General features: G+C 39.3%; 2 protein-coding genes across 2 annotated transcripts in view; both read left to right on the plus strand.

Annotated features, from left to right (window-relative positions):
- ALDOB (aldolase, fructose-bisphosphate B) overlaps positions 1-19,746 on the plus strand; it is a 473,832-nt gene that overhangs the window by 105,574 nt on the left and 348,512 nt on the right. The window lies entirely within an intron of this gene.
- The window catches only part of GRIN3A (glutamate ionotropic receptor NMDA type subunit 3A), a 211,821-nt gene continuing 192,953 nt past the window's right edge, over positions 879-19,746 (plus strand). The window contains exon 1 of the mRNA XM_062207842.1: positions 879-1,773. Coding sequence (XP_062063826.1) covers positions 1,075-1,773 — 699 coding nt within the window. The 5' untranslated portion in view covers positions 879-1,074. The remainder of the gene's footprint in view (positions 1,774-19,746) is intronic.

A 19,746-nucleotide genomic window follows, 5' to 3' on the forward strand; every position in this document is an offset into this window, starting at 1 on the left:
AGAGAGAAGGAAGCTGAGGTTACATGTGTAAATAATTCTTGCTTTGACACCCTTAGCTAAGAAAACCTTTTTTTTAAGGCGACACACGGAAAAGAACTACTTAAAATCCTTGCCTCTTTGAACGTATCCCAGAGAACAGGTCCCTCAGGCGTGACTCCGAATTCAGAATTCTCAGCGACTCACAGCCCTTGCCCTCTCGGGTCTCCGGGAATTTCGCAAAGTACGACTCCCCGCCTTCGGGGGCGAGGACTTTCGAGGGCGCGGAACTTGCCACCGGGAGCCGCATCATCAGCGGGCATTTAGCGCAGCCAAGCGACAGGCTGGCGCCAGGGCTCAGCAACAGGGAGGCGCCGGCTGAGGCGGAGAGAACTTTGGCGCTCGAAGCAGAACCACCCTTTGCTGGCCAGTCGTCTCGCTCCTGAGAGGAAGCAGGCGGCGGCGGCGGCGGCTGGGCGCACGGAGAACGCTGAAGAAGCCAAAGGAGGAAGTCAGCGAGGGCGAGAGGAAAATGAGGCCAGCGCTGGGGGAGCCCGCGAGACGGGGGCCGGCGGCGCAGCCCCGCGGCTCGGGCGTCTTTTCCGCACCCCGGGCGTGAACGCCCTCTCCCGCGCGACCCCAGGAAGCAAGCGGGTCTCCGCTGGGCAGAACAGGGACAGAAGCCAAGTGGGAGCGCGGTTCCTCTGGCACCGCTGCCCCCTCGGAACTCCGCTGTTGCCCAGCGCAGCCGCCTCGCGGGGCCGCACGCACTGCCCGAGGCGCCCTGCAGATGGGGCGGGCCGGGAACTGGCTCCCCAGCCGCGGCTGACAGGCGCCGGCCCGCCCGTCAGCCCCGCTCGGCGCAGGGACCGGGCGGGCAGAGGATGCGACGCGGCGGGACCCGAGCGCTGGGTCTGCTGAGGGCGCGCTAGACTCCAACTTGGATGGCCCGGGGACTGCTCCAGCTCCTGAGACCGCCGCACCGCGTCGAGGGAAGCTGCGCGCGGGACCTGGAGGCGCAGACCTTAGGCGGCGGCGGCTGCCGAGGGGCGAGCCAGGCGCAGGAGGGGGCGCGCTTTCTCCCTGCGGGTCTCAGTAATGAGGAGACTGAGTTTGTGGTGGCTGCTGAGCAGGGTCTGTCTGCTGCTGCCGCCGCCCTGCGCATTGGTGCTGGCCGGGGTGCCCGGCTCCTCCTCGCACCCACAGCCCTGCCAGATCCTCAAGCGCATCGGGCACGCGGTGAGGGTGGGCGCGGTGCACTTGCAGCCCTGGACCACAGCCCCCAGCGCAACCAGCCGCGCTCCGGACGGCAGCCGGGCAGGTGCCCAGAGGGATGAGCCGGAGCCAGGGACTTGGCGGCCCCCGGCGCCCTCCCCGGGCGCACGCTGGCTGGGAAGTGCCCTCCATGGCCGGGGGCGGCTGGGCGCTCGGAAGCCGGGGGAGGGCGCAGGGGCTGAGACCCTCTGGCCACGGGACGCCCTTCTATTCGCCGTGGACAACCTGAACCGCGTGGAAGGGTTGCTGCCCTACAACCTGTCTCTGGAAGTAGTGATGGCCATCGAGGCGGGCCTGGGCGACCTGCCGCTCCTGCCCTTCTCCTCCCCCAGCTCGCCGTGGAGCAGTGACCCCTTCTCCTTTCTGCAGAGTGTGTGCCACACCGTGGTGGTGCAAGGGGTATCGGCGCTCCTGGCCTTCCCCCAGAGCCAAGGCGAGATGATGGAGCTTGACTTGGTCAGCTCTGTCCTGCACATTCCAGTGATCAGCATCGTGCGCCACGAGTTTCCGCGGGAGAGTCAGGTGAGTGGAGTCTGGCGCGTGCAGCGGAGATGGGCGCTCCTGGGGCAGGGCCCAAGGAGTGGGGGCGGGGGTGAGGCTAGGGGGCGGGAAGGAGTAGGTGAAGTCAGGAGGACTTGGGGCTTTATAAAACTTTGGTATTGTTCGCGGACTGGGCAGTGCCCAAGGGTGGTAGGTGGAAATAGAAGTGTCGTAAAACATTTGAAGCGCGGACGGAAATACAATGCTAGTGGGGGTCGCTGATGGAAGGAAGGAAGTGGAGAGAATACGCGAAAGAAAAAAAAAAAAGTCTCCGTGTGTTGACCAGCATCCAATATATTGGATGCCAGTCAGAGGGCGATGTCGGGGTTCAGGATCCTGGAGAGTGACCTGGATTCTGTAGACGGGGCTGGGGGTGGGGGATCCTTGGCTTTGCTAGTCTCGCCCTCCCGGGAGAAACTCTGAGAGCACGTGGTAGAAAACCTGCATCTGCTGTCTTTGACTTCTTAAGAAGGTGTGTCTCAGCCTTACCCGCCGGTGTAAGGGGGAAGACAGCGCCTCCCTGAATGCCTTTTTTTGTAAATAGAAAATCTGCAGCTAGCTCAGAATCAATAGATAAAGAATGGCTAATTAGGAAAGCATTAGAAATATTATCAGATATCATAAAATTGATTGGAAGACTCGTTTGGGGTTGTCTCTTTGTCCCCACCTTCCTTCCATGTGATGTGGTTGCAGAGGCTGGCTTGCAGTTGATATTTCAGCTCCCATTATCCAAGAATAAAGGAGTAGGATTCCAATGATTTAGTTTCCTGTAGGGTTTTTAGTTAAGAAAATTAGATATATTTTCAAAAGAAGCTATCTGTGAACTTTACTGTTGACAAATAATAATGAAATGCATATTTAATGAGATTTTAGCAATAGCAGCTGTCTGCGTTTTATAGACTACTTTTATTTTATCAAATTATATTAAGCCTTGCACGAAGTGTTTATGAAGTAAATATGAGGTAATTGCTGTTAGCCCCCTTTTAAAGATTCAGAAACGCAGGAAACCTCTGAGGTTTGATTAACATTGGCCAGTGTGCCAGTAACAGTCCAGAACCTGAAGGATTTCTGACTTCTAGATCATTTTCACTATGTTAGCTGGGGAAAAAAATTTTAAATCTCTCTTCTTCCACTTTTGATATGTATGAAAAGATAAAAAGTAAAATGAATAAGGGCATTATAACAAGTGAGAAGTTTGATAGATCTATGTATGAAATTTCAAGGGAGTACTAAAGATATCTTTTTCTAGAAAAATGAATCTTAGATTTTTAATCCCAAGAAGGGCATGTACAAACTACATTCAGTAGTTGCCCATAAAATTCTTATTTAATGATGAGCTGTAGAGATTTGATCTGCAGGGTGCAGGCTAATTAACTTTACCTAAAATATTTCTGTCACCTGACTCTAAATGACTATAGACAGTGAAGAGGAAGGCATGGAAAACATAGGTGCACAATGCTGCCAATGATCAAAGTGTGATAGCCATGAAATTGCACGCACAGGGTGCATCACTATTAACAAATATGCAGAATCAGATCTACTGAAATGCAAAAATCAGCATCACTTGGTTCTTATCATTGCTTCTTTATTACCTAATACTTCATAACTTACCAGTAGTGGTCACAGTCTCCAGACTCCTTTCCATTTGTAGATTGTTTGGCAAGAGTCATCAATTGCAAGAATTTCCTCCCAAAATGAGTGTTCCTTATTTAGAAGAGAAATTGTCTGTGTTCCATAATGGATGTGTGTAGTACATAGCACACTACAAAAAGAGGACCAAAGAAACCATGAAGCAGCTTCTAGAATCAGTAAACTCAGAGCTTTAAGACCACTGGGGGAATAGAGTCCTTCAGGGACAACTCTTACAAGCTGACAATAGAATAAATATTCTGCTAAGCACATTTACTTGTAAATCACTGTTGTCCCTGTTATTTTAATGGTATACACCTTGAAAGGGAGCAACTATTGTATAAACAGAGCTAATTTGTTGAACTGAACATAATTTATTTCACTTCCTTTTATATTTTAAATTCAGACATATCTGACTTGTCTTTTTTACTTATGTCTTATAAGTTTCATTTTATCATATTCTATATTAAAAATGTCCTGTTCAATGTCAAGTCACTGGAATATGTCCTTTTAGGCTATGATCATAATCTGCTTCCAGCAAAATTAATAACTGATCTTTCCCTTGCTTCTCCTGAAAAATGAACCTTTCTCTAATACATCCATGCATTTTTAAAAAAACTTTCTACATATAAAAGGATGTCAAAGTCATTTTACACATTAAGTAAAACTGTCAGTTTAGCCACTGTCTGCCCAGTCTACTCCTCCAGTAACCTAATTTATTGATTGGGACAATACCTTAGTAAAATATTCTGGAATAAAGTAGAGTTACCCACACAACCAACTAAAATCAAATTTTGCCTCTTATGCAAACAAATCAAAATTGTGTTTAGAGTAGGAGCAGCAAAAACTGTTTTCTCTCACTTTCTTTTGAGCTGCTAATTTCTTTCATATGAAGATTTAAATAAATTGGTAGTAGTGTTGGTAACATTCATGATTTTTTTAAATAGGAAATACACTGAGATCAAATCCCTGAGAAGAGCTCAATAGATTTAATTCAGTATTCTATTTATTCAGAACATAAACACAATGTTTGCATGTGTGCAGAGACATTCATTAAAGTAAGTTAAGCACCTACTTTTGGAAAAGTAAATGAATATTATCAATAAAACTTTGTATAGGCTTATACATACGATCAAATCTAAATATATTCTCATAAATATATATATAAATATTTTATAATTATATAAATATAAAATTATTTCATAATTCTAAATCCTTTTCCTAGGACATTCCAATAATTATTCTGCATATGAATCTAGAGTTACTTTCATTGATGTTATAGTAAATTTCTAGAATTATCTTTTTCTTTCTCTTCCCTTCTCATACTACTTTTTTTCTTCTAGGTGTATTGTATAGCTTCTTCAAATTTAGTTCCTTAATATTTACCTGCTGAGGTACTGATAGATAACACTTTGTTTCTAGAATATATAGCTCATGTTAATTTCATATTGGTTCCATGACCTAGAGTTAATGAAGTAATATAATTGGCTTAGATCCAAACTCATACAATTCAAAAGTGAGTGCGCTTTCAACTCTTCTTGAATGAACTAATCATAATTGTGCCTGTTTCATGAGTCATGTGTGCTAATTAATATGTGTTTATTATCATGGAAATATAAGTGTTTAAATGGGCCATTTTCTTTGACAATACAGGGCTAAATACTATTTGTTAGAATTTGGCTTGCACAGCACTACTTATGCATGGTACAGGGGACAGAACAATGATACCACTACATGACTTAGGTGTCTCATGAGGGAGCCAATAAAGGACGCTTATTTTTAAAACATCTGCTCTCAACTGTGTTGGTTTTCCTGACTTGCTCTATGCAAAGTACAGCTTTCTCTCCTCTGGGGGGAAATGTATTCTTCTGCAACTCATGATGAATGGCTGATAGTAGCACCTAATTGTTGCTGACTTAAAGATAAATGATTTCAAATTAAATGTCAAGTGATGCAAAACTTATCCTAGTAGTGATCTTTTTCAGATTCTTCATGAAGAACAGAGACTTGGGATGAATTTGGAAGTTTTTTTTAATTCTATGATTTATTTATAATATGTACTTATTTTTCTAGATGAGCTGAGCAGAAGACACTAACAGACATCATTTATTGGGCAATTAGTCTGTCTTACTCACTTGTACTTACCACAGGAGTATCATTTAATCCATAAAGAACATATTTCCTCTTGATCTTACTTGATCATTATGTCTTGGAGTTAATTTATGATCCAATCAACTGCACTATCCAAAGACCGATTTTGATGTCTAATTCCTCAGTGTTTTGTCTTCTGTTGCAAAAGTCACCATGAATTTTGTGGTATTAGATTTTATTTCAAAAATACCCAATCAGGTTTCAACCACATTTAACAAAAAAAGTATAAGATAAGAAAATATATAAAATATATAAATATATGAAATATATATAAAAGATTCCAAATCTACATCCACCTTTTTCTTACTGGCCATGTTACTGGGCAAGGGACTCTATCTCTGAGTTTCTATGCTTATCAGTCAAAAAAAGGTATCTTCCCAATCTCCTAATTGTGAAGCAAGGGAGAAAGTGAAAGTACTTCCTTCACTAAGCCTCCATTAGTGATTACTAATCTAAATCAGATGTGACCTATAATAAACCATGTCTGTGTTTCACCTTCCCCTCTACCTACCACTATGCTTCAGTTTTCTCTTGAGAAAAAGTAAGTGATTTAGTTTTTTTTTTTTTTTTTTTTTTAAGAAAGTAGATTCTCAAGAAGATTTCACATTTGCCTGAGAAAGCAAGACATTCCATTGCACTGCTTCTGGACCAATGGCACTGTTTTAACTCAGGATACACCTAACACAGCTCTAGAACATTAGATGCCACCATAAAAACTTCCATAAGATGCACAGGCTTTTGGGAAAATGTTGGTCCTTCACATTGGTCATAAATTATCCTAGGGACAACTTATCATTCATAAGAGTATGGTGACAGAGTCCATCCTACTTGCACACCTCCATTCCACTTCCATTGCTTGACTCATCTGAAACTTCTGTTCACAAAAAGACTTTCTAGATGAAGGAAACAGTGTGTTGACTCATACTGGCACCAGCTCCTTATCTTATTTTATTATGAACAGATAACAACTTACAAACCAGCTACATTGAGTATCATTGCCCAAAAACATGTGGGGCTCCAGTAGCATGCAGTTCCTCATTTTAGTGTAATCACTGAATGTAAAGTAAGAATCCTCACTGTCTTTTCTTCTGCTTAATCCATAAAACTGGGCCAAGCACAAAGAACATCCATAAGCATCTGTCACATTGCTTTTTTGAATGAATGCATCAATAACAAACTAATGGAAACCTTTAAATCATTCAATTGTCTTTTTATGGTCTTTCTTTTATGGAATAGTGGGATAAAAGAGCAATGGGATAAGGTGAGACAAGAGTAAGTTAATTTTTCCCCTTTCCCTCCTGTTCCCTCAACCCAACACCTCAGCTAGATTCTCAGGTCCATTTTTAAATGGACAAGAGTCACACATGTATTATTCAGCTTTTGTTATTACATGCCACTTATGAAGAAAGGATTTTTATTTCAGCTGATAGTTTTGCAGGTTCAAGCCCAAGATAAGGCAGTCCCACTGGGTTGGCATCTGTTGATTCCATTCTTGTTGGTAGAATCCCAAGGCAATGCAGAGCATCCCTCATTACGAGGAAGGGTGCCCCTGTCTATGTGCCTTCTCATAAAGCCGCCACGATTACATCAAGGGGTGGGGCTCCATCCTAACAGCTGGATTCATTCAAAGTTCCCATCTGTACTTCAATAATTGGATTATATTTCTATTTTTTCAGTACCAATAACTTTGGGCCTTTGTGGGACACCCAACTAATATTCAAACCATAGCAATGCACTTTCAGGGCAACTACCAACTTGTTTGACCTCCTGCATTAAGGGAGCAGGTTGCTCCAACTTGAGTTTGTAGTTTGTCACTTAAAGGCTGGTATCTTAGTGGCCAATGATGGACTGGTAATGGCAATGAGGCTTCAAGTATTCAAGTAGTAAATAATTAACCAGGATGATTCCTTTTTCAGTCAGGCTTAATTATGTCCCATCATTATTCATTTGAAGCACAGATTTTAAAAAAAATATGTACTTTTGTAGGATTTGTGCTTTCCAGGGGTTCCTCACATATGTGTCTATATAATTCTCATAACTACCCTAAAAGATAGAAAAGTAGAAATATCTGTGCATTGTAAGAAGTGAGAGGTCATCAGGACTAAAAAAGACTAAGCAGCAGGCATTTCACCTAATGGCTAAAATGCCACGTCATATATAGGAGTGTCTGATTCTCAGTGCTAGCTCCTGACTCCAGCTTAAAGGCAATGATGATGGCTCAAGTAATTGAGTTCCTGCCACCTACATGGAAGAACTGGATTTCTTTCGCAGCCCCGTGCTTCAGCCATTGCCCATCCCCAGTTGTTTTGGCACTTGGAGAGTGAGTCAGAGGATGGAAGTGCTCACACACACACACACACTATCCATGGTAGAAGTCTATATTTTCTCCATTCGTGTTTCTATTTTTCTAAGAAGAGCTTCAGTATGTATTATCTACATAATTAAAAGAAAGATTTTTATCTTCATTATTTCTTCATATATGTTTTTAGTATTTTAATATGAAAATATAACTTACAGGAGAAATAAATTAACTCTATCATACTAGGACATAATCAGGCCCAGCCAATCATGATAGCAAAAATAGGACAGTGTCCTACTTTATGTAGGAAGCAGATACTTATCAATTAGTAAATGTAAATACTTGTAAATTAAATGTAAGGATTGTAAAAGAGGTACAAAGAATCAAGGAATTTTAGCCTCAAGATATATGTCCTTATAAATACATTGTATTATCTGCAATACTCCTGGCAACAAAGAAAAATTTCAGAAAGATGTGTATGTTTAAATTTATCAAAGTTCTTTCTCATCTATTTTATTCTTATGAGTTGAGCAGAAAGAATGTTATTATCTTTATAATGTGAATGAGAAAAATGAGGCAATAATAACATATGGATGAAGGAAACATAAAGACTGTTTTGATAAGCACAGAGGTAGTTTCCCTGCAAATTCCAAGACATCTTACCTTGAGAAACATACTTGATGTCTCCATATTTCAAATTCTTCAATTATAACATGAGTATTTCACAAGTTTATACTAAGCACTATGTCATGTATTCAACATTGAGTGCAGTAAACCATAGAATAGTCTCATGATGATCAAAAAATGAGTGTTTAATACAAAATGTTCATATGGCAAGAGTAATATAAAACTACTCAGGATACAAACTCAAGTATTCAAGTGTGTTCTCCAGGGAATGTCTACATATATTTTCAATATAAATGTGATATTCAGGCATAGGATATCCAGTTCCAGTAAACCACTTCTGAGAAAAATAGAAATCTGCCACCTTGAAATCTTACATAGAGTTCTGGTTCATTGAAATATACCCACAATTTAAGTATATGGATGTTGGTCAGAAATGAAATGAAATTTGAAGTTCAATTTTATTTTTTTGTAATTGAACATGCTTTTATTTTTATATAAAACATATTCCTTACAATTTTTATTTTTTCCAAAAGAAGCCATTTATTTAATAAGTATAAATTTCATAAGTACAACTTTAGGAATGTAGTGATTCTTCCCATCATACTTGCCCTCTCACCCCCAAACCCACCCCACTTCGTCCTCCCTCTCCCATTCCCAGTCCCATTCTCCATTAAGAAAAAAAAAAAAAAACTATTCCTCAACAGTAAATACAAGGGCTGTTCAAATGATTGCTTCTTAAAGTGTCAATTTCACTTCTACAAGTTTCCTTATAGGTGCTCTATTAGTTATCACAGATCAGGGAGAACATACGGTATTTGTCCCTTTAAGGCTGGCTTATTTCACTAAGTATGATGTTTTCCAGATTCATCTATTTTGTTGCAAATGACTTGGTTTCATTTTTTTTACTGCTTTGTAATATTCCATAGAGTACATATCCCATAATTTCTTTATCCAGTCTTTGATGGACATTTAGGTTTGTTCCATCACTTAGCTACTATGAATTGAACTGCAATAAACATGGGGGTGCAGATAACTCTTCTATTTACTGATTTTATTTCTCTTGGATAAATTCCCAGTAGTGGGATAGCTGGATCATATGTTAGGTCTATATTCAGATTTCTGAGGTATCTCCATACTGTCCTCCATAGTGGCTTTACCAGTCTACAGTCCTACCAGCAGTGGATTAAGGTACCTTTTCTCCACATCCTCACTAGCATCTGTTGTTTGTTGATTTCTATATGAAAGCCATTCTAACAGTTGTAAGGTGAAACCTCATTGTGGTTTTGATTTTCATTTCCTGATGGCTAGTGATCCTGAGCATTTTTTCATGTGTCTGTTGGCGATTTGGATTTCCTCTTTTGAAAAATGTCTGTTTAAGTCCTTGTCCCATTTCTTAACTGGTTGTTTGTTTTGTTGTTCTGGTGTTTCTTGATCTCTTTATATATTCTCATTATTAATCTTTTATCAGTTACATTGTTTGCAAATAATTTCTCTCATTCTGTCAGCTTCCTTGACACTTTCCTGGGTGTTTTGTTGTTTTTGTTGTTGGTGGGTTTTTTTTGTTTTTTTGTTTGTTTTTTGCAGTACAGAAGATTCTAAGTTCGATAGAATGCAATTTGTTGATTTTGGCTTTGATTGCCTGTGCCTCTGGTGTCTTTTCCAAGAACTGTTTGCCTATGCCAATGTCTTACAGGTTTCCCCCAATGTTCTCTAGTGATTTGATGATATCAGGTTGTAGATTTAGGTCTTCAATCCATTTTGAATGGATTTTTGTGTAATTTGTAAGATATGGGTCCTACTTCATTTTTCTGCATGTGGAAATCCAGTTTTCCCAGCACCATTTGTTGAAGAGACTGACTGTCCTTGCTTCAGGGATTGGTTTCAGCTCCTGTGTCAAGTATAAGTTGGTTGTAGATGCTTGGATTGATTCATGGCAATTCTATTCTGTCCCATTGGTATATCCATATGTTTTGTATAAGTGCCAGACTGTTTTGATTATAACTGCCTTGAAGTATGTCTTGAAATCTGGTATTGTGATGCCTCTATCATGCTTGTTTTTTTTTTTTTTTTTTTTTTTGGTTTTGGGTTTTTTTTTTTTTTTTTTTTTTTTGGTAAAAGATTACTTTAGCTATTCAAGGTCTCCTGTGTTTCCATGTGAATTTCAGCATCATTTTTTCTAGATCTAAGAAGAATGTATTTGGTATTTTGTTTGGAATCTCATTGAATCTGTAAATTGCTTTCAGAAGAATGGACATTTTGATGATATTGATTCTTCTAATCCATGAACATGGAAGCTTTTCCCATTTTTTTGGTATCTTCTATTTCTTCTTCTATTTCTTTCTTTAATGTTTTGTAATTCTCATTGTAGAGATCTTTGACATCCTTGGTTAAATTTATTCCAAGGAATTTTATTTTTTGTAGCTATTGTAAAAGGAATGAATCTTAGAAGTTCTTTTTCAGCTGTGGCATTGTCTGTGTATACAAAGGCTATTGATTTTTGTGTATTGATTTTATAATCTCCTGCTTTACAAACTCATATGAGTTCCAATAGTCTCTTGGTGGAGTCTTTTGGATCCCGTATATATATAATCGTGTCAATCTGCAAATAGCTTTACTTCCTCATTCCCAATTTGATTCCCTTTGATTTCTTTTTCTTGTCTAATGGCTCTGGCTAAAACTTCCAGGTCTATATTGCATAGCAATGGTGAGAGTGTGCATCCTTGTCTGGTTTCATATCTCAGTGGGAATACTTCCAACTTTTCCCCATTCAATAGGATGCTGGCTGTGGGTTTGTCATAAACTGCCTTGATTGTGTTGAGGAATGTTCCTTCTATACCAATTTGCATAGAGTTTTCATCATGAATGGATGTTGTATCTTATCAAATGTTTTCACTGCATCTATTGAGAGAATTATATGGTTTTTGTTCTTCAGTTTGTTAATGTGATGTAGCATGTTGATTGATTTGCAAATGATAAACCATCCTTGCATACCAGGGATAAATCCCACTTGGTCCAAGTAAATCATCTTTCTGATGTATTGTTGGATTTAATTTGCCAGAATTTTGTTGAAGATTTTTGCGTTTATGGTCATCAGGGAAATTGGTCTGTAGTTCTCTTTCTGTTGTATCTTTTTCAGGTTTAGCAATGAAAGTGATGCTTTCTCCATAGAAAGAATTTGGGAGGATTCCCTCCTTTTCAAATGTTTTGAATAACATGAGAAGAAGTGGAATTAGCTCTTCTTTAAATGACTGATAGAATTCAGCAGTGAAGCCATCTGGTCCTGGGCTTTTCTTTGTTGGGAGGGCCTTTATTAGTGATTCAGCTAATTTTTTTTAGGTTTTTTTTATGGCTTTTAGGTCTTCATGGCTCAATTTGGGAAGGTTGTATGTGTGCAGCAATCTATCAATTTCTTCTAAGTGTCCCAGTTTGTTGGCATACAGCTCTTTATAATAATATCTGATGCTTCTTTTTATATCTGTGTGTCTTGTAACATTTCCTTTTTCTTCTCTAATTTTATTAATTTTGATCTTCTCTCTCCTTTTTTGATTAGTTGATCCAATGATGTGTCAATTTTGTTTATTTTTCAAAAAACCAGCTCTTCATTTTGTTGATATTTCATATTTTTGTTTCAATTTTGTTTCTTTCTTCTCTATTTATTTTTTTTCTCCTACTAGTTTTGGGTTTGGTTTGCTGTTTTTCTAGATCCTTAAGATGAGATACATTAATAGCTCATTTATTTGGTGCCTTTCCAATTTTTTGATGGAGGCATCAATTGCTATAAACTTTCCTCTTAACACTACTTTTACTGTACCCATAAGTTCTGATATGATGTATTATAGCCTTCATTTGTTTCCAGAAATTTTTTTGATTTCTCTTTTGATTTCTTCTATGGCCCACTGTTCATTCAAGAGCATGTTGTTAGTCTCCATGTGTTTGCATATGTTCTAGAGATTCCTGAGTTGCAGATTTCCAGTTTCACTCCATATTGATCTGAGAAAATGCATGCTATTATTTCAATTTTTTTGAATTTGCTGAGATTTGTTTCATGGCCTACCATGTGATCAATACTAGAGAAGGTTCTATGCACAGGTGAGAAGAATGTGTATTCTGCAACTGTAGGATGAAAAGTTCTATAGATTTCTGCATCCATTTGGTCTATAGTGTAAATTAACTCTGCTGTTTCTTTGCTGATTTTCTATCTAGTTGATCTGTCCCTTGCTGAAAGTGGGGTATTGAAATTCCCAATTACTATTTGAGTCTATGTCTCCTTTTAGATTCCTTAACATTTCTTTTAAATAATCAGGTGCCTGTTATTAAGTGCATATACATTTGTAATAGTCACATCTTCCTGTTAAATTGATCCCTTAATCACTATAGTGTCCTTCTTTGTCTCTTTTAACAGTTTTTGTGTTAAAGTCTATTTTGTCTGATATTAGGGTGCTACACCAGCTTTTTTGGTTTCTGTTAGCATGAATATCTTTTTCCATCCTTTCCCTTTCGATCTGTGTGAATCTTTGTTGGTGAGATGTGTTTCTTGTAGGCAGCAAAAAGATGAGTTTTATTTTTTAATCCATTCATCCAGTCTGTGTCTTTTAACTGGAGAGTTAAGGCCATTTATATTCAAGGTGTCTGTTGATAAGTAATGACTTTGCCATTTTCTCATAAATATTCTATTTTTTACTTTGGATTTCCTTTGTACTTTCACTGGAAGTTTTCCTTCCTTTACCTTCTTCTGAAATGATGACCATGTTTCTATGTGCAGCACATCCTTAAACATCTTCTTCATGGCTGGATGAGTTGGTGGCAGAATCTTTCAGTTTTGTTTGTCATGGAAGGTCTTTATTTCACCTTTGTTCATAAATGAGAACTTTGCAGGTATAGTATTCTCATTTGATGGTTTTTTAATCTTAAGACTTGGAATATATCTCACCATTCTCTCCTATCCTGCAGTCTCAGCATTTTCATAGTCCTGGCACACAAGCCTCCCATACTCACGAGCATCCAGCTCTCCCCACCAGACTCAGGAGTCTCTGCTTGGCTGGTTGCTGGGTGTGGACATGAGCTGGCGCTGCTGTTTCGTATGTCCAAAATGTTGCCTGTTTTCTGTGTGTCAGCTTGTCATAGGATGCCTTTGCAGGATGATCAGGGTGAGAGAAAATGTGCCCCCACTTTTTCCTCCTGTAGTTTGTCAGGTATACTATCCTCCACGGGGCTGCAAGCTGGATTCCCTCTAGGCTCTTTTCTGCAGCTTTTTTGCCAATGGCTTGGGCTACTGCAGTCTGGTCTCACCTTGCTCTTCAATGCTGAAGCAGAGGCTTTTGCTTTGGGGTCCTAAATTGTGTGCATTTTGCCCTCCCTGTAGGTCCATGGTGTTCCTCCAATTTACATAGCTTCCTATAATGTTTTCTTCCTAACTCTTCCCTGAGACTGCACTCTTTCCACTTTTTTTAAACTATCTTCTCCTAGACTGGAGCAGCAAGTTCCCTCCCTACTTCGCCATCTTAATCCAATCTGAAGTTCAATTTTAGCTAGTTGCTTCTCTCAGAAGTTCAGGATGATAGGATCTATGGAGCAGTTACATAAGAAGTTAAGAATGATAAGAATGATGTTGCAGTCTATTGAATGGTATTAGTAAGAACTCACAAGTATTTCCAATATTCTACCCTAATATCTCCTAGAAGTACTAAAGAACTAAACAAAAGGAACAATAGAATAGATCGTACCATCTTATCAATAAATGCATTAATACCCGACACACTTATAAATGGCTCCTTAAAAAAAGATGGGGTTGGAACATATGGCTTGGATTTGTGTGCGACATTTAGTAATTCAAAATCTTGGCCTCTACCAATTTACATCTGGGTAAATAAAAAAAGACAGAGAAGACAAGACACATGGGTCTGTGGATTAAGAATTTGGTCATTTTGCTGTAGTAGAGTGAATAATGGTCCTCAAAATATCTCTGTGTCTGAATGCTCAGAATCTCTGAATATGTTACTTGTTATGGACTTAGAAGATATGGTTATATTAAGTATTTTAAGATGGGAAAATTGTTCTGGATTATACAGGTGGACTCACAGGGTCATTAACAGAATGATACAGGAGTGGAGTCACAAAGGTTGACTTGTGACAGGAGGTGAGAATGGAGGGATGCACTTTGAAGAAGGAGAAGGGGGCAATTAACCAAGGAATAGAGGCATCCACTAGAAATTGAAAAAGCGGGAAAGCGCATTCTCCCCTTAGAGGCTCCAGAAAAAATGCAGATCTGCCCATATCTTGATTTTAGACCATAGAAACTACTTTTAGACCATGACTTACAGTCTTAAGTAATAAGAGAATGAATTTATATTGATTCAAAATAATCAATTTCATTTATTTGTTACAATAGCAATAGGAAACTAATGCACTTGTGTATCCAGACTTAGGGAAGAAATGAAAAGGAAATGGAATATGACCCAACCTACTTGATCCTGAGAAGGAATATTCTATTTCAACTACTACTAACATTGGCCAATTGATTTTTTTATTATTAAAGATTTTTAAAATGTATTTAAGAGGTAGAGTTATAGACAGTGAGTGGGAGAGAGAGAGAGAGAGAGAGGTCTTCTATCCACTGGTTCACTCCCCAAATGGCCACAATGGCTGGGGCTGTACTGATCCAAAGCCAGAAGCCAGGAGCTTCCTTTGGGTCTCCCACGCAGGTACAGGGGCCCAAGCACTTGGGCCATCTTCTACTGCTTTCCCAGGCCATTACAGAGAGCTGGATCAGAAGAGGAGCAGCCAGGACTAGAACCAGTGCCCAAATGGGATGCCAGTGCTGTAGGCGGAGGATTAACCTACTGTGCCACAGCACTAGTCCCCCAATTGATGTTTTGGGCTCTTTGTTAAGACAGAGTCTACCTCAATATGGATCAAATGTTCAGCCATTTATCCCTGTTTATACAGTCATTATCTGAATTAATATAAATAATTGGGGCTTGCATTAATCCAAAATTTGAAAGATAGTAAGCACTGTTAATATTTATAAAAAAGGGACACCCTTGAAGCAAACTGTTTTGATTTATTGGATGCTGTTTCAAAACTGTTTGATGTGCACAACTTTAATGAACTCTAAAATACATATTACTTTTTTCTTTTTCTTTTTTTTAAGATTTTAATTATTAATTTGAGAGGCAGAGCCACAGATGGAGAGAGGGAGAGACAGAGACAGAGGTCTTCCATACACTGGTTCACTTCCCAAATGGCCTCAACGACCAGAGCAGGGCCAATCTGAAGGCAGGAGCCAGGAGCTTCCTCTGGGTCTCCCACATGGGTGCAGGGGCCCAAGGACCTGGGCCATCTTCCACTGCTTTCCCAGGCCATAGCAGAGAGCTGAAACAGAAGAGGAGCAGCCAGAACTAGAATTGGCACACATATGGGATACCGGAGCCACAGGTGGAGGCTTAAGCCATGAGGCCACAGTGTCTGCTCGTTTTTTGTTTTGTTTTGTTTTTTTTAATATATAGCTTATTTTCAATTTACATTATAGTAAAAGACTTAATGCTGCACTAAAAAGAGTTCAACAAATAAAAAGTAAAGTGACTATAATTCAGCAAGAATATAGGTAAGGGCTATAAACAATAATCAAATGAAAAGATGTCAGTTTCTCTCATACAGTAAATTTTAAGATAGTCACAGACCATTAAAAGCATAGTAGTATATCATTCTTAACAAATTGGAGAAGACTCAAAACAAAGTTTGACAAAATACTGTATTTGCAGCAAAACTGATATACACAGGCATCTCTCCTTTTTGTTTTTAATTTTAGCTCCCATGTATAAGGGATAACATGCAATATTTATCTTTCTGTATCTCATTATAAAAGTTATGCACATGCATTATCACCCATGCATGTCTATAGATAACCCTAAGTAACATTTTAATATATTTTACTTTCTCAAGTTAATAGTTTAAAATTTTAGAAACAGTGAGATATAATAAAGTAAAGCTCGATTGTCACTCTAGGTAGACAATGGCATCAAAAAACAGTAGAAAGAAAAAAGTCAATTTTAATAAAAATTGTGAAAAGAAATTGACATGGCTTTTGAAGCTTTGGCATTCTGAGTTGATGGTATTTCTAATACTAAAGATTTTTCCTGTGTGTTTGTCATCTAGTTTCTCATTACTCTGCAAGTGACTGAGTCTATATCATTCCATACAGTAGTTGAACCTGTATCTTTCCGTACCATTCTTAGCAGAGACTTCGAACTCGATTACCCTTCCTCCCTTCTCAGTTTGGGGTGTCATTAGCTGAACTCACTGAACATTAGTGCAGTAACAAGCTCTCTGAAAGTGGTGCAATCCACACACAGTCTTTTGGGGTTATTTTTGTGTGTGTATGTTAAAGCCCTCGAATAGGGGCCGGTGATGTGGCACAAGGGGTTAAAGCCCCATCCTGCAGAGCTGGCATCCCATATGGGTGCTGGTTTGAGTCCCAGCTGCTCCACTTCAGGTCCAGCTCCCTACTAATGCACCTGGGAAAGCAGAGGAGAATGGCTCAAGTCCTTGGGCCCCTGCATCCTTGTGGAGATCTGGAAGAAGCTCTTGGCTCCTGGCTTCAGATAGGCTCAGCTCTGGCTGTTGCAGCCATCTGGGGAGTGAATCAGAGGATGGAAGATTTTTCTGTCTGTACCTCTTTCTGTAACTCTTACAAATAAATAAAACAAATCCTTTTTTTAAAAAAACACCCTCAAATAGAAGCCAAACAAAAGGTTAATATTCTCCAGATTCAAAATAAAAAGTACTTATATCCATAAATAAAGTTACATGCTCACTGTATCAAATCACATTCTTATCTAATCAAATCATAATCTAGTTCAGTAGTGTGAAGCTATTTGTTCTGTCTCAACCAGAGTGCAGGGGCCCAAACACTTGAGCCATCTTCCACTGCTTTCCCAGGCTATAGCAGAGAGCTGGAGTGGAAGAGGAGTGGCCAGGACTAGAATCTTAAAAGTTAATTCCATTAAACAAATAATTTGCTTCTATATATTGTGAATTTAATAGGAGCAGGTATATGTACAGAACCACACAGAGATATTATTGTGTTGGTGCTATAAGAGCAGTTTATCTGAGTCTCATCACACAGTGGGTTATTCACATTAAGAAATGTTTTAATGTGTATCTGAAAATGAGCGATACCTTCATACCTGATTGAATCCAGTGAGCTTCTGCCTGGTTGCAGGCACAGAGCACCATCTAGTGATCTTTAAAATATAGCCTTAAATTGAAGCCTGGGAGGAATACAACCTCATAAAACAGCAAAGGATTCCAAGCAGCCATTAATTTCTTTCCTGGTCTTTTGACTGTAGGATTTCTAGGTTAATTCATCAAAGAGAAAACCTTCTTCTGTCTTCTAGTAAGAATAATATTCAAAAATTCCTGCTGTTCCACCAGCATATCTATAATAGCAGTTATAAACCATAAAGTAAGATATCTCAAAAATATGTCTAGAGAAGTTGGGAGAAAAATATAAAGCAGTCTTACTAACTTTAAAAATGTAGACTGTGAAAGTTTTCAGTAGCTGTATTTTCTGCCACTTCTATTCACAGAGCAACATGATAAGATGCAGCTAACTTATTTTAATAACTTCAGCATAAGATTTGATTCTTTTATTCTTGATTTAAAAAATATGTTCCATGTAGATAATCCTAAAAGTTGTAAAATATCATAGAATAAAATTAAAATTGCACAGATATCCACAACCCAAAGATCTAGAAATGTGTGTTATAAGCACAGTAATGCTCTTCTATGAATTTTCCTTTTAGCTTATCTACATATTGTAAATAACTTTCTATGTCATCAATATTTTTGTGATTATTTTAATGGATATATGGTTTGCCTTTGAATGAATTATTTCATGATTTATAACATAAATCCCAGTGTTTAAAATCAGGTTTTTCTCATTAAAAAAAATAAATAAAGAACACTGCTACTAAAGGGACCTTATCTTCTTTAACATTATTTTAAAATTTTATTTATTTATTTTATTTGAATGAGATAACAGAAAAGAGAGGGAAATGCAGACAGAAAGAGTGCTTCTATCTACTGGTTCACTCTTCAAATGCCTGTAGTGGCAGAGACTGAACAAGATAAGCCAGGAACTCAATTCAGGTCACTTACGTGGATAACAGGTATCCAGTGACTTGAGCCATCACCATCTCCCAGAGTGTGTATTAGCAGGAAGGTAAAATAATCAGGGATGGAGCTGGGACTCAAACCCAAGTACTCCAATATGGAATGCAGGCATAACAATCAGTGTTTTAACTACTGGGCCAAATAGCCACTCCTTTTCTTTCTTAACATTATTGTAGTTGCTTCTGCTGTTGAATACTCTACTTTAGGCCGTCGCCGTGGCTCACTAAGCTAATCCTCCACCTGCGGTGCCAGCACTCCGGGTTCTAGTCCCGGTTGGGGTGCCAGTTCTGTCCCAGTTGCTCCTCTTCCAGTCCAGCTCTCTACTGTGGCCCAGGAAGGCAGTGGAGGATGGCCCAAGTGCTTGGGCCCTGCACCCGTAAGGGAGACCAGGAGGAAGCACCTGGCTCCTGGCTTTGGATCGGTGCAGCACACCAGCCATAGCGGCCATTTGGGTGGTGAACCATCAGAAGGAAGACCTTTCTCTCTGTCTCTGTCTCTCTCACTGTCTAACTCTGCCTGTCAAAAAAAAAAAAAAAAAAAAAAGAATACTCTACTTGGATTCTATGACACTGACATAACTATCCTTCCTTTTTTCCCCTATTGTTTTGTTTTTTTTTTACTTTTTAGTTTTCTTGTCTTTGACCCCCTATACTAATAACTTTAGTGCTGCATTGTCCGATACAATAGTCTCTACTCAAGATACTTAAGTTTAAACCAATTTACAGATTATAAAATAAAAGTCAGGAGCAGGCATTGTGGTGCAATGGGCTAAGCCACTGCCTGGATTAACCACATCCCATATCAGAGTGCCTGGTTTGAGTCCCAGCTAGTCTGCTTCTGATCCAGCTTCCTGCTAATGGCCCTGGGAGGCAGCAGGGGATGGGTCAAGTGTTTGAGTCCCTGTCACCCATGTGGGAGAGGCGGAAGGAGTTCCAGGCTCTTGGTTTTAGCCTGGTCCAATCCTGGTTTTTATAAGCATTTGGTGAACTAACATACAAACGATCTCTCTCTCTCTCTCTCTCTCTCTCTCTCTCTCTCTGCTTTTCAAATAAACAACTACAAAAGTCACTTTCTCA

Source organism: Lepus europaeus, chromosome 12, assembly GCF_033115175.1.
Source record: "Lepus europaeus isolate LE1 chromosome 12, mLepTim1.pri, whole genome shotgun sequence".
NCBI classification, from domain to species: domain Eukaryota; kingdom Metazoa; phylum Chordata; class Mammalia; order Lagomorpha; family Leporidae; genus Lepus; species Lepus europaeus.